Here is a 15,146-nt window from a genome sequence, read left to right as displayed (position 1 = left end):
CTATTTTCAGACAACTTACTCATAAAATCCTGTATACCGAAGCTCACCCACTCCCTTTTCAAATTCCTCCCATCCTCTCTCAAAGCTTAAAACTCAAGAGTAATCGAAGTCCTCAAGTGAGGTCTGACCCAAGTCCACAACAGAACTGGCCCATGACCAGCAAACCTATGTTTGTAACAGAGGCAGGTCTGCAAGCTGTCCTTGGTTGTGGCATGTTCAGCCCTGACTGAGCAACACATTGTGCACCTCCTACAAACCCAGTGCAGAGACTCAATGCTGCGTAAGACACAGTAAGACATAATCACTGCAAACAAGGGAGAAGGGGGAGAGAGACAGCAACTGATTTAGGAAACACAATCCTCTGGCCTCTGAGAGTGAGTTTTTCTATGTTTTTAAACAGTTCATACAACACGGGGATTATCTGATCCCTGGAAGAATGTATGAGTAAATCTATCCACTCCTGTTATTCTTTGGGGGAACAGGCAGTTCTTTAATAACTTTCAATTTCTTCCTCAGTTATCAGGTGATTTAGGCTTTCTTACTGTAACATTATTAAAATTCATGTTTTGTTTAAAGTTAGTGATTTTATCAGTGACAGGCAAGCATTCAGTAAACATGGTTATCTGTCCCAAACTAATGTAGATATTTAACATTAAAATTCATCAGGATTACTTAGCTTTTTGAAACTTGACACAATGATTCTAAAATTTGGAGAATTTTCTGAAGACTAGCAAGAGAAAAACTAAGCGATGATAATACTATGCAGTACCAAAAAACGAACTGATGAGACAATATAAAATTCAGAAATAAACCTTAAACTTCTAAATATAGAGAAACCTTTTGTAAATAAACAAGATGATAATGAGGTTGGGGTAACAATGGTAACAACATCAGTCAACACTTGCTGAGTACTGATGGTGTGCCAGGCCCTCTGCCAAGTTTTTGTCTCATTTGTTTTCAAAACAACCTCATGAGGTAGACATACTCTTATCTCCATTTTACAGATGAGGAAATTAAGCCCCGAGAGTTAAGTGCCAAAGGTCCAAGGCCAGCAAGTGGTACAAGAGAATGAGGAAAATGTCTGTATCAGATGTATCAAAAGTTTAGTGAAGGTGTTACCTTACACACATATATATACACTATATAAAGAGCTATTATAAAGTTTCAAAACAAAACAAAGCAACTTCAAAATCTCAATAGACACCATAATCAAGTGGGATTTATTCCTAGAACGAAAGGAGGTTCAACATATGAAAATCAATCAATGTAATACACTACACATTAACAAAATGAAGGGAGGTGGGGCCCAAAAAATGATCGTCTCAATTGATGAAAAAAGCACTTGACAAGATTCAACACTCTTTCATGATAAAAACGCACAGCAAGCTAGAAATAGAAGGAAACTTCCTCAACATGATAAAGGCCATATATGAAAAGCTCACAGCTAATATTATATTCAATGGTGAAAGCCTGAAAGCATTTCCTCTAAGATCAAGAAACGAAAGAAGGATGCCTAGTTTTACCACTTCTATTCAATATAGCATTGGAAGTTCTAGCCAGAGAAATTAGGCAGGAAAAAGAAATAAAAGGCATAAAAAATGGAATGGAATAAGTAACATTATCTCTGTTGAAAGTGACATGATCTTGTAATGTAGAAAGCCCTAAGATTCCACAAAAAATCTATTAACACTAATAAAAATGAAGTCAGAAAAGTTGCAGGACACAAAATCAATATGCAAAAACCAGTTGCATTTTTATACACTAGCAGTGAACAATCCAAAAAGGAAATTAACAATTCAATTTACAATAGCATCAACAAGAATAAAATACTTAGGAATAAATGTAACCAAGGAGGGGAAAAAAAACCAGTACACTGAAAACAGCAAAACACAACTGAAAGAAATTAAAGACAACATTAATAAATGGAAAGACATCCTATGTGCACGGACTGGAAGACTTAATATTGTTAAGATGACAAAACTACCCAAAGCAATCTACATATTCAATGCAATCTCCATCAAAATCCTAACAGCATTTTTTGCAGAAATAGAAAAACACATCCTAAAATTCATATGGAATCTCAAAAGACTCTGAAGCAAAAACAATCTTGAAAAAGACAAAACTGAAAGACTCATACTTCCTGATTTCAAAATAAACACACAACCACAGTAATCAAAACAGTGTGGCACTGGCATAAAAACAGACATACAGAACAATGGAATAGAGAGCCCAGGAGTAAACCCTCACTTACATGACCAACTGATTTTCAACAAAGGTACCAAGATCACTCCATGGGAAGAAGAATTTTGTCAACCATGTTTACTAGGAAAAGTGGACAGCCACCTGCGACAAAATGAAGTTGGACTCTTACCTTATGCTATCCACAAAAAATAATTTAAAATAGATCAAAAACCTAAGCATAAGAGCTGAAACCATAAAACTCTTAGAGAAAATATACAGAGAAAACTCCATGACATTGGATTTGGCAAAGATTTCTTGGATATGACACCAAGAGCATAAGCAACAAAAGGAAAAATAAATTGGACTTCATCAAATACAAAAATTCTTATGCATGGAAGGTCACTATCAAGAGAGTGAAATAACAATCCACAGAATGGAAAAAAATATTTGCTAATCACATTTTTGATAAGGGATTAACATCCAGAATATATAAAGAATGCTTACAACTCAAGAACAAAAATGCAATTCAAAATTGGGCAACTGAATAGACTTTTCTCCAAAGAAGATATACAAATGACCTGAAAAGATATTCAACGTTAGTCGTTAGAGAAATGTAAATGAAAACCACAATGAGATACTCCTTCACATCCACTAGAATGGCTACTACCAAAAAAACCCAGAAAATAACAAGTGTTGGCGAAGATGTGGAAAACTGGAACCCTCATACATCGCTGGTGGGAATGTAAAATGATACAGTCAGTAGAAGACAGTTTCACAGTTCCTCAAAAAGTTAAACACAGAATTACCATATGATCCAAAAGAATTGAAAACAAGGAACTCAAACAGATACTTGTACACCAATGTTCATAGCATCATTATTCACAATAGCCAAAAGGTGGAAACAACCAAAGTGTCCATAGACAGATGAATGGATAAACAAAATGTGTTATATACACACAATGCAATATTATTCAGCCATTAAAAAAGAATGAAGTTCTGATACATGCCACAACATGGATGAACCTTGAAAACATTATTCTAACTGAAATAAGTTAAACACAAAAGGATTTTGCTTATCACACAATTCCATTTTTATGAGGTACCTAGAAAAGGTAAATTCATAGACAAAGCAGAATAGAGGTTGAGGGGAGTTGTTGTTTAATGCATACAGTGTTTCTGTTTGGAATGATGAAAAAGTTCTTCAAATAGATAGCGGTGATGGTTGTACAACACTGTGAATGTACTTAATGCCACTGATTTGTACACTTAAAATGGTTAAAATAGTAAATTTTATGTTAATATATTTTATTACAATAAAAATATTTTTAAATGCTAAGATAAATGAACAAAGAATGGATATAACAAATTTAAATTATAAAACCCCTCATTCTAATGGTTTTTGAGCATCCAACATGCACCATTTACTGGGCCAGGTGATGTTTATGATAGAACTAGAAGCACTGTAATTTCTGTAATTCTTGTTTTTGAAAAGTAATAGCACAACACATATAAGAACTCAAAAAGATGTCCATAAGCTTTTGATGCTCTAAGGACATATCTGGAAATTTATCAAAGTAAAAAGCTATACACAGGATTCATGTTCACTACAGTGAAAAAGAGTAGAGAGAAAAATGCCCAATAAAAGAGGACTGGATGAGTAAATGATCAATACCATATAAATCATTAAACATTAAACAGTTTATGAATGCTATTTAGAAACAAAAATGTTTTATAAATTGCATTAAAAAAAATAATCCAAAATGGTCTGACCAGAATGATAGCCACTATGTAAAATATGTATATATGTAGACAAGAAGAACAAAAAATGTACATTGATGGCACTTTAGGGCAGTGTATTCAGTAGAGTAAGTGCACAGTTGTTTAAATTGAAGCTCTGCCCCTGCAACTGTGTAAAGAACCAAACTAGGTCAAATCAGAGTGACAGATTTAGTGCTAGCTTATGTCATTGGTTGGAAAGACATTTTTTTTAAAACCACAGAATTGGGATTTTGTAACAAATAAAAATCTCTAGCCAACTCTATCCTAAACTACCAAATATTTCCCCCCATGAGTTACCACGAGACCACAAATATAACATGTCTAAAATAAACTTTATCATCTTTGGAAAGTTCTAAGCTGCCAGTTTCCCAAATGTGACCAGTGTCAAAAAGGCTAAGATACATATTGTTCTCCCTGAACCTGGTTCGGCCCCTGTCCCTCTCCCACCACCCCATCCGTCCTCAATGTCCCTAGCCCCTGAATGATCATTCTTTTAAAAAGAAAAGAAAAAAACCAATCATACCGCAAGTCTATCTAAAATTCTTTGGTGGCTGCCCTCGCAGGACGCAAGGCACCCAAGGACTTCCAGATGAGCCCTGCCCAAACCATCACTCGGAGAGCCTCCTTCCCACCCTGCCCCAACCCCAACCCTGCCCTTCTGCTACAGTCACCCTGGACCTTAACGTTTTCTGAATAAGCCACATTGTTTGAGGTTCCAAGCCTTTGCACTTGATGGGTTTTCTGCCTTGGAAAGGACTTTCCCACCTCTCCCCTGCCCACGAGGATTCCCAATCTTTCAAGAACACAGTCTAGGTATTGTCTCTTCAGTCCCCTCACAGGACCCCCATTCCTCCCGCAGGTGACCACGCACCCCTGGCTTTGCACAGCACTTTTGTATATAACTCTGTCACAGCACTCATCCTACCCACTGCAATTATTTCTTTTTTTCTTTTAATTTATATGTTGAAACCTACTGCAATTATTTCTTCACCCATCTGTTTTTCCTTCTAAACCTGGAATTCCTTGAGGGCATGGACACCTCGCGCATCTTCATATCCTTAGTACCTTGTAACACGGGACCAGCGCAGGAAATGTGCTCAATAAATCTGTGGGCTTAATAAATCCATACTGTGTCTACCGAATACCAACTTGAATTTGATTCTTAATGGGTATAAACTGACATTTCTGCAGCTCTACACTGTATTTCGGGCTAAGAGCAGGTGGTTAAACTGTAAAGTAAACCAAGTTTCACAATTCTGCCTTCCTGGTCTTCCTCCTACGTCTCTTGACTGCTCCTTCACCAGGTCCTCTCTCTCCTTCTAGCCTCTCATTTTTAGTTTCCCCCAAGGGCCTGGCCTTGGGCTTCTGACCTTCTCCACAGACTCAACATGCTCCTGGATTGCTGAATCCAAGTCTATACAGCTAGCCCTAAACTGCACCTAATTTCCAACTGTCTGTTAAGACTCCCTCTCTTATATGAGGGGTCATAACCCATGACCCTCACCCCCACATCTTCAAATTAAATGCATGCCACAAACCACTTGTTTCCAGCTGCTCAATTTCTGTCAGATATCCCCGTTACTTCATCACCCTGGCCTGAAACCTCCGTGTTCCCTTCACCGCTCCGCCTCTTGCAGTTTCCATAATAATGTCGCAATGTCCTACAAAACATCTCTTGGATACATCCTTTCCTCCTTTTCCTCACTTCATACTTGTGATTGTTCTCTCCCTGCATTTTACTTTCTCCTCCATCTGATTCATTTTTGCTCACCATCAGACCCATTTTTCTAAAACATCATTTTCGTCTAATCAGTCTGCGTAACTCAAGAAGCGTCAACTAAATCACTACTGATTGCAGCCATCAAGGCTAAACTGTTGTGACAGACTCAAAACCTTCCATAATTTGCCCCTTCTCCTCTCCCTGGCCATCTACATTTAACTCCCCTTCTCTCCAAATCAGTGGTTTTCAACCAGGGGCAATTTTGCAGCCCAGGAACTTTTGGCAATATCTGGAGACATTTTTGATTGTCATGTCTGGGGTTGGGGGAGGGAGGTATTGCCAAATCTAGTGGGTAAAGGCCAGGATTCTGCTAAACATCTTACAATGCCAGGACAGCCCCCCACAACAAAGAATTACCCAGCCCAGATGGCAGCAGTGCCAAGGCTGCGAATCCCTGCTCCAAACCAAGGCTCTCTGTCCCTAGACCATGTCATCTCCATGCCTTTGCTCAGAATATTTCCCCAGCAACCTGAAATATTATCTCTCTTCCCCTTAACTATCCATGCTTTATTTATCTCCAAATTCCATTGTAAATCCATATCCCATGGCTTTAAATACCATCTATAGGTCGATGATTCCCAAATGTTTATCTCCAGCCAGTATCATTGTTCTGAATCCCAAACTCCCTTGTCCAGCTGCCTACCAGACATCTCATGAGTGCCCTATTTAACACTTATGAACCTGAATGCCTGATCCCAAAACTGCATCTCCTCAAATACAAATACAGTACCAGCAATCCCCCAGCTGCTCAGGACAAACAGCTGGGAGTCACTGTTGAAGCTCCCTCTGCCTTAGCGTCTCCCCTCAAATCAGTCCTTGAGCAAGTCAAGAGTCCTTGTTGCAGAGCCGTCTGCATCCTAGGTACAGGCTCATCGGCTCCCAGGAGCCATGCAGCTTCCAAAAAAAAGTCTACCTCCAGAGAGAGACCTCAAATTCCCAAATCCACCCACCCCTCCATCTCCATCCACCACCACTTTTATCTGGTCCATCTCAAAAGCCTCCTAACTGGTCTCCCTGCTTCCATTCCATTCACTATTCAGCACCTAGAATGACCATTTCACATTTTCCTGAGATCATGCCAGAACTTTGTTTAAAACCTGCAGCAACCCCCACTGCTCTTAGAATAAAATCTAAACCCTTTACCTTGGCCTACAAGGTCCTGCCCCTCTTTCCAGCCTCCTCTAGCTACAAACAAGGCCTGTCAGGCTTTTGAATGTACCCTCAGCTCTTTCTGAATGTAGGGCCTTTTGCATACATTTTATTCCTCCCTGCCTGGTCACACCCCTTATTTTCTCTCCTCCACCTTATCTTTTCCTTTCTCCACTCTTACACAGTAATTTTTAATGTCACATTTACCAGTGTTCACTGGTTAATACTGCCTCTGCCTCTGTGACAACGAAAGTTCCATGAAGGAGGGAACCGTGTGGCCTTTTATCATGTTCATACCATTTTGTTCACCACCCAGTGACTAGCACAGGGAGTGGCATGGAGTTAGGAACTCAAATTTGTGGACGCTTAGTTGCTGACGATGAATGAAAAGACGAATAAATGAATCCTCTACTTACACTTCAGCTCACAACGATCTCACCCTTCTCCGAACTCCCACTGAACTTTCCTAGTCAGTACAGTTAAAAACCACTTCCCTGCAAGCAGGTAAGTTTTCTGAGGGCAAGAGCTTTGCCCTATAATCTTCATACTGAATTCTCCAGTCCCAACCGCTCACCTCAGCTAGCCCCTTTATGCACAATAATTGCACAGCAAATCTGATTTAAGTCAGCAAACATGGAGTTTCTATAATTATCCTGTGTATTTTTATTCCCCAACCAGTCCTCTTGGAAAATTTCTTATAATTCCCAATTCGCCTTTACCAAACCTGATAGGAAGCTGCATACATTATTAGCTCAAAACTTACCAGAGAGAGATCCACACGTTTATACATGCATTTCAACAGTCTGAAAGGATTGTTTTTTGTTTTTTTTTTTTAAAGACGACTTCCAAAAGTACCTAAGCCTGAGGAGCAATGGCACAAATATGAAGCTAGCTGCAGATGACCTTATTTTCACTACAATTCAGCATCAGAGTCTCAGAGGAAAAAAATGCTACACGTTTCAGCACGTCCATCCTGCCTGTTTGTTTTATGTTGAGACCTGTCATTTCAGTGGCTGTACTGATAAGGCCACCCTAGGCCCAGGACGCAGTCTGTGCACCAGCCATGCAGGGATGCCCAGAGAGTGGACAGTGAATGGAAATTCTGTTCCCTCAGCCACCAGCCAGTGGCTGACCCTTGGTTCCCTCCCCTGAAAGGCTGGGACGCATTCATATCACATCGAAGTCCAAAACTCTGTGATTCTATCACCTCCTTTCTCCTTCAGAGATTTGGAGCTTTACAAAAATTCAAGTGACAGTGTTAAATGGATCAGAGAACTGACCAGGAAGGAACGTACTTTCTACTTTATATTCTGTCATAAGCCTAAATGTGACCTACACAATTTCATTTTTACCCCATGTTTCAAATGAATTCAAGGGACACCCTGAAGTCCAAGTACTCCATGGGAAACAATGTGAAATATTAATATACCGAAGAGCTTCATACGAACCAGAAAAATGTGTACCATGGGCTTGCAGCATAACATCAGAGCTGCACCGCGTGAGTCCATGAAAAAGTCGGGTATGAAACTAAATGAGTATAATCCTGATTGCTAGGTTGTTTGCCACTATTCATTTATACATGTTTATTCCTTTTGTAACTTGAGAACTCTCACTAACAAATAGGCACCGCCAGCCACCAAAGTTCAAGGAAAAAAACATGGGAGAGAAAATTCAATTCATCAATTACTTTTTGTTTCACTGCAAATTTGGAAGAAGTTCCCACAATTCTTTTGTCAGTAGATCACACTGTTCTAGTTGTTCTTTGCCAGCACAGTTTAAAAACTTCTGCCATAAAACTTATCTTTCTTGCTCAAAAGATGGATATCTATCTTTTTATTTGTTGCAAAAGGGCACTCAGTACTAGAAATCAGAAAGCATTTGTAAGAACTTAGAGCACTCAGGCTCCTATTAAGGCAGTAAGCTGATTTCCCCTAAAAATAGCAAATGGAGTATTTGGTTCAAACTGACTTATTTACTTTCATTGTTTTACTAAGAAGTGATACAAGGATCCTGCCAGTGAAGTCCAAGTTTTACCCTAGTACTGCTGCACACACATACCCACAGGAAGAAGAAACAGTAACAAGGTAACCATTTTAAACTTGGAGATAACGAAGCTTGTGCTGAGGCAGCTCAAAACATTCCTCCAACAGAGCTTCTCAACCTGAGCACTATTTTTTTTTTTTTTTTTTTTTTTGAGACAGAGTCTCACTCTGTTGCCCAGGCTAGAGTGAGTGCCGTGGCGTCAGCCTAGCTCACAGCAACCTCAAACTCCTGGGCTCAAGGGATCCTCCTGTCTCAGCCTCCCGAGTAGCTGGGACTACAGGCATGCACCACCATGCCCGGCTAATTTTTTCTATATATATTTTTAGCTGTCCATATAATTTCTTTCTATTTTTAGTAGAGATGGGGTCTCGCTCTTGCTCAAGCTGGTCTCGAACTCCTGAGCTCAAACGATCCGCCCACCTCGGCCTCCCAGAGTGCTAGGATTACAGGCGTGAGCCACCGCGCCCGGCACCTGAGCACTATTGACATTTTGGGCTGGATAACCCTTCATCGAGTGGGGGCTGTCCTGCATGTTGCTCCACATTTAGTGGCATCCCTGGAATCTACCCACCTCACCCCAGTTGTAACAACCAAGTATGTCTCTAGGTATCAACAAATGTCCCAAGGGATGGGGTGGGGGTGAGATAGGGAGAGGCAAAAGTACCCCGGTTGAGAACCAGTGCTCTAACAGCAGAAGAATATCTGTGTCAAAAGAGAAAGGATATAAGTAGCAGCTAGAGAAGTTTTTTAAAGCATATCAAAGTTGGGCCAGTCAATTCATTTCATTCTGGGAAATGAAAACCCAACTTTAACAACCATCTAGCTTATCCAAAACCAAAAGACTGTTTAACTGGCAAGCTCCTAAAGCTCAAATCAATGTGGTTAGAAAGCAAGAAAGAATTCTAATTGAAAAACTTACAAAGAAAAGCATTAGTAACTCTAAGTTTTCAGACGATAAAAGCACATTCAAAGACACAGTAAGTGCTTTTCCAACCTCAAGGCAAACTATCTCAAGATGACAAATTTGTTTTATCTTCTCTGCCAACTCCAACCAACTGGAGCCCAGAACCGAGCAGGATCTGGGGCTCAATGAGAGCTACCTGAAAGTGAAAAATATCTCAAGCAAATATCGATGTCTGTCACAAACGGGCAAAACATGGTGACAGCTACGCCTCATGTCCATCTTCTTAGTGTTCGACTTTGTGTTCAAAATTATACCCATCAAATTTGGCTATAATAAAACATTTTTGGGGGAAAAAAAGTAATCCTCCACAGTGCCACCAGGCTTACCCAATTGGGGAAAGAAAAGAAAAAATATATTTGATTATGTCACTCTCCTGTTTAAAAGTCAGGTCTGGATTCTCAACTTCCAGACGATAAAGTCCAAACCAGCATAGCTCACAAAGCCTTTCAGGATCCATTTGTAACACACTTCTCCCAGGCTTTCTGCATCCCCAAAGCTCTCCATGGTACAACCAGCCACTAAATGCCTATTCCCCCACAACCACATGCCCTTTCATGCCCCCTCACCACCTGCCTGCCTGGCAAACTTCTATTCATCCTGCAGAACACTGCTCAGAAGCCACCTTTTCTGTGATGCTTTACTTGTTCCTTGGCGCCTGCTGTTCAAAGTATGGTCCTTGGGACCTGCAGCATCAGCATCACCTGGGAGATTGCTAAAAATGCAGACTCTCAGGCATCACTCCAGCTCTACTGAATCCAAATCTGCTTTGTAACAAGATCCCCAGGTGAATTAGGTGCACATGAAAGTGTGAGAAGCTGTCTGAGGGAACTTACCATATCCCACTAGACTCAGCTCTTCACAGGCAGGTACGGTGTCTTCCCCCAGTGCAAGTGCCTAGCTCGTGGTAGGTAAGGTACTTTGGTGGGCTGCCTAAGGGGTAAAACACTTCCTTTACTCATCTCTATTAAGGCAGGAAAACACAAAAACCCACCTTCCAGCCTCAGTGGCAGCCAACTGACATAGTTATAGTCAATGAGATATCAGCAGAAGCCTGCTAAGGGGCTTCTGGAAGAACTTTTATTTCCCTAATGACTTCCTGCCTTCCTGTGTAAAATGCCCGGAGCTGCAGCTGCCATCATCAGACAACCATGAGGTGACAAACATGAGAACAAAAAGCCCATAATAGCTAAGGATAACAGAATGGAAACACAGAAATGCTCTGGGTCCTTGTTGGGCCCATCAAGCCACTGTACTACCTTAGAACCACCTACCTCCAGACTACAGTGTGAGCTAATTCAACATTTTTATTGCTTAAGGCACTACCATTAGGGATTTCTTTCTTGTGCTGAATGCATTCCTAACTGATTGAGTAAACCTTCAATAAATGGGAGGTGAATGAATGAATGTAGAATGAAACCTACTAAAGGTTCAGAAGATTATGTTTTTTAAAAAGCAAAGCCTCTAAGAATCTGTTCAAGTCGGCCAAAGTATTCCTATAAATCAGTCACTGAACTTCTAGAATTATTGACCCATTTCTGTTCACAGCTTAATGGATTAAAAAAAAAAAGTGAACACAAACTCATTAAAAGCAATGGAAATATTCACATACAAAGATGCTGAAGAAACTCATTTTCATACCAAACTTAAACACTGGGCTCTGACCTTGAAAAGTACGCAACTGCTGTGGCTACTCACAGGCAACTATAAGCAAAGAGGGAAGAAAAACAACAACAACAAAAAACCTATAGCAGTCAGTTCTCCCGGCCATCCTACTTCTATTTTCTTATTTTGAGATCTCTGACATAGATCGCATTTTTTGCCAGTCCCTATCTCAGTCAAGTTATTTCCATTCACATCTCCAAAATCAAGCAGCAACCATTTTTTTCTTTTTGAGAAAAACAAGGCTGAGCAACATAAATAAAATACAAAGTATTAAAAAGGGAGGGACCCACACTAGCCCTGTTGTTCAGCAGGAAGGTAACCAAGTGTAGATTCCTCAGCTAGATCACCATTTTCTGTTTTAACCAAATCATCTATTTTCACATAAATAAATGTATTTTATACAGAAAATTTATAGCACCAATAGGAAACCGGTACCATTTGCCATAAATAGAAGTCAAATTAAAAAACAAACCCAATAAAAACATAACCTTATTAAATTCAAGCTACAGTGGCCTGCCAAAGCCTCTAAACTTGAAGACTGTTCTCTGTTTAAAAAACAAAAGGGATAAGGGATGAACAAAAAGATGTTAAAAACAGGCTAACATAAAGCTGAGACCTTCTCCTGGGCCTGATCAGGACAGAAAGAGAACAGAAAAGGAGTTAACTTTCTTGCTGTTTGATGTCATTCTATTTAATATCATATCCATGTCCCACCTAAAAGTATACCTTGTACACTCTCAAATCATTTTCCCCTTCTGCTTAGAACAAGAGCCCAATTCCTTAGTGCAACGCAAATGGCCCTACACCATCTGGCCCCAGCCCACCACTCAGCTCTCAAATCTCACCCTCTCGCTATATTTGCAGACAGCAAACGAGGGCCCAAGGGCCACACATGTCCCCCAATTTAAAGTAGGCTACCAGAACACCAATCACATCACCTGGTTTTGCTTTCTTCAAACTTCTATTTGATATTATTTCGTTAAGTTATTAAACCGTTGAATAACAAAAATAATAATAGCAAATACACATGGTACTAGGCACAGCTGAAGCATTTTACACATTAAATTGAACACTATAGAAGTGCCAAAAGGTTAAAAATGGATAACTTCATAATGTTCAATCTGATATATTAACTTGTTTGTAGCTCACAACCACCTTATAAGGTAGGCAGGTCACAGATGAAGAAACTGTTGCACAGAGAGGTTGAGTACCCTGCCCGCAGTCACACTGCTAGTAAGCGGCAGAGCCAGGATTTGACCCCAGGCTCAACACTCCCACCGTAAGACTGCAAGTTCCTTGAAGGCGGGCAGTCTTGCTCACAGCAATACCGTCCCCTAATGCCTATCAGAGGGTAGTGGCAAGTACGTAGTAAGCTCTCAGTAAGTATACAATGAATGAATGTCTTACGATCAGTGGCATCTGTCCCAGACCTCTCTGAGCAACCCAAGTAGACGTCTGCCTAGCCGAGAGGAGCGGAGGGAAGACTTGGGCAGGCGGGTGCCCCAGGGACTTGGGAGTGGCGTCGCGCGCGGGCTCACCTTGAAGTCGCGGCTGTGCTGCGGCGTGTATTCCAGGGTCCAGAGGGCCCGCACCAGGTGCGCCAGCTGCTCGGTGACCTCGCCCTGGCCCTGCGCGCCGCGGCCCGCAGGCTGCTCGGGGTCAGGCGAGGGCTCCGGCCGCCCCGCCCGGTACTGGCCCAGCGCCAGGTACTCGGCGAAGAGCTCGGTGTTGCTGAGGCACTGCAGCGTGGCGTTCATGAAGCACGTGTTGCCGTGGTTGCGGAGCCCCGCCACGCCGGGCACCGGCTCGGCGGCGCAGGAGGGCTGCGCGGGCGGCGCGGGCGAGGCGGGCGGCGGCGGCGGCGTGGGCGCGGCGGCCGGCCCGGGCGGGAAGCAGCTGCGGAGGCCGCCGCGGTCCGGGGCGGCGCCCTCGGAGCTAAGGTGCGAGAGCGTGGACAGCGTCTTGAGGACGCGGCTCATGAAGCTGCCCACCGAGCGCGCCGAGGAGGGCGAGGAGGGCGCGGCCGGCCCGGGACCCCCAGCGCCGCCGCCGCCGCCCGCGCGGCCGCTCCGGAACAGCCGCTTGCTGAAGGAGCGCTTCTCCTTCCCGCCCGCCGCCGCCGCCGCCGCGGGCGGCCCGGGCCCGGGCGCCGTTACCTTGGACATGGCGGCGGCCGCAGACGCTCATCACCGCGCCCGCCCCCCCGGCCCACGGCTCCGCCACGGCCGCCGCCGCATCCTGCCGCGCCGCGTCTCACCCGGCCCGGGGCTCGATGCCCCACACTTCTAAGAGCGCCGCGGAGCCAGCGAGCGAGCGAGCGGCGGCCGGCGGTGCGGGCGGGCGCGCGCGCGGTCCGCCCAGCTGGGCCGCTCACGTGACCCGCCTCCGGCACCTCCTGCCTGGCGCTGAAGCCGCCACGGCCGCCATGTTGACTGTGGGAACGTAGCCGCCTCTCCAGCCCGACGCGAGGACTCTGGGCTGTGGGCGCGGTGCTGCTGCGTGAAGCCCGAAGGAGGCCATGTCTAGTGTGGGCGCGGTCCAGGCGTGGAGGGGCTGGGCGGTGGACCCCAAGGGTGGGTCTCGATCTTTGCTGATCGGATGGCGGAGGCCTAGGGAACGTGCAGGAATCAGGATGCCACCCCTTACAAGACCGTAGAAGAGCTGGTGGGCATGGCCCTGACCGGTCCTGGGAAAGCCAACCCCGCCTGGCCCCCAAGAGACATTGCAGATCCCCACCGCCTGCGTGCCATCCGAACGCCGTCACAGAGCCTGGCACGACCGGGTGGGCTTTGCTGCACCTCGGGGTCCCGGCGAAGCGCTGTTATAGGAACTACCTCACTTTTCATTCAAATCTTTAGAACCCCTCTGAGCTCTCCCATCATTCGTTCATTCATTCAACAGATAATTACTGAGAACCTGCTATGTGCCAGGCACTGTTGCTAGACCATGGGAATACTACAAAGAATGAAACTAACACGGTTTCTGCCTGCCCGCCTGCAGCTTACGTTCCTAGCGGATGCTTATAATAGCTGCTATTTTCCACACATCATGCCAAGCAGGCAATATCTTCTTTAATCTTCAATGCAACGCCTTTGGGACTGGTACAGTTCTTGTCCAATTCAAACCCAAGTTTGATTAAAGCCGTTATAGCAGCCTCTAAACCGGAGGTCACAGACCCACAAATATCACAGGGACCAGATGTAGGTCACAGCAATGAGTGAAGGATCCTGGTGTTTCAATCATATTGACCTTCAGGTGACTTGGCTCTCAGTGTTGGGGAGAATATAAGGAACAATAGAGACTATGGCAAACTGCAGATTAACATCCTTTTAAAGTGGTGGCTGCCACTCAGTTCCAGCCATTTGTTCCCATGTGAGAATGAGAGTTCAGTGTTACCAGATCAACTGATTTTTTTCAAGAGAAGGTGGAAATCCTATTTTTAAATGTTGGTTCCATTTGGAAAAAAAAAAAAAAAAGTGCAAGGAAAAAAAACCAGCACATCTTTGGACTGCCTTTAGCCCAAAACCACTGGTATGTGACCTCCTCTCTGTAGGTTCTCCTCTTTGCTAACAGGGCTAACCTGAGTCC

General features: G+C 43.5%; 1 protein-coding gene across 2 annotated transcripts in view; it reads right to left on the bottom strand.

Annotated features, from left to right (window-relative positions):
* Nucleotides 1-13,723, bottom strand: part of USP31 (ubiquitin specific peptidase 31) — a 53,753-nt gene extending 40,030 nt beyond the window's left edge. For both annotated transcript variants that reach the window (XM_069485969.1, XM_069485970.1), the window contains exon 1: nucleotides 13,097-13,723. In XM_069485969.1, coding sequence (XP_069342070.1) covers nucleotides 13,097-13,723 — 627 coding nt within the window. The remainder of the gene's footprint in view (nucleotides 1-13,096) is intronic.
* Between the last annotated feature and the right edge of the window lie 1,423 nt (nucleotides 13,724-15,146).

Source organism: Eulemur rufifrons, chromosome 14, assembly GCF_041146395.1.
Source record: "Eulemur rufifrons isolate Redbay chromosome 14, OSU_ERuf_1, whole genome shotgun sequence".
Lineage (NCBI taxonomy): Eukaryota > Metazoa > Chordata > Mammalia > Primates > Lemuridae > Eulemur > Eulemur rufifrons.
The sequence above is the reverse complement of the archived record's forward strand: the minus strand, read 5'-3'. Positions and strand labels throughout refer to the sequence as shown.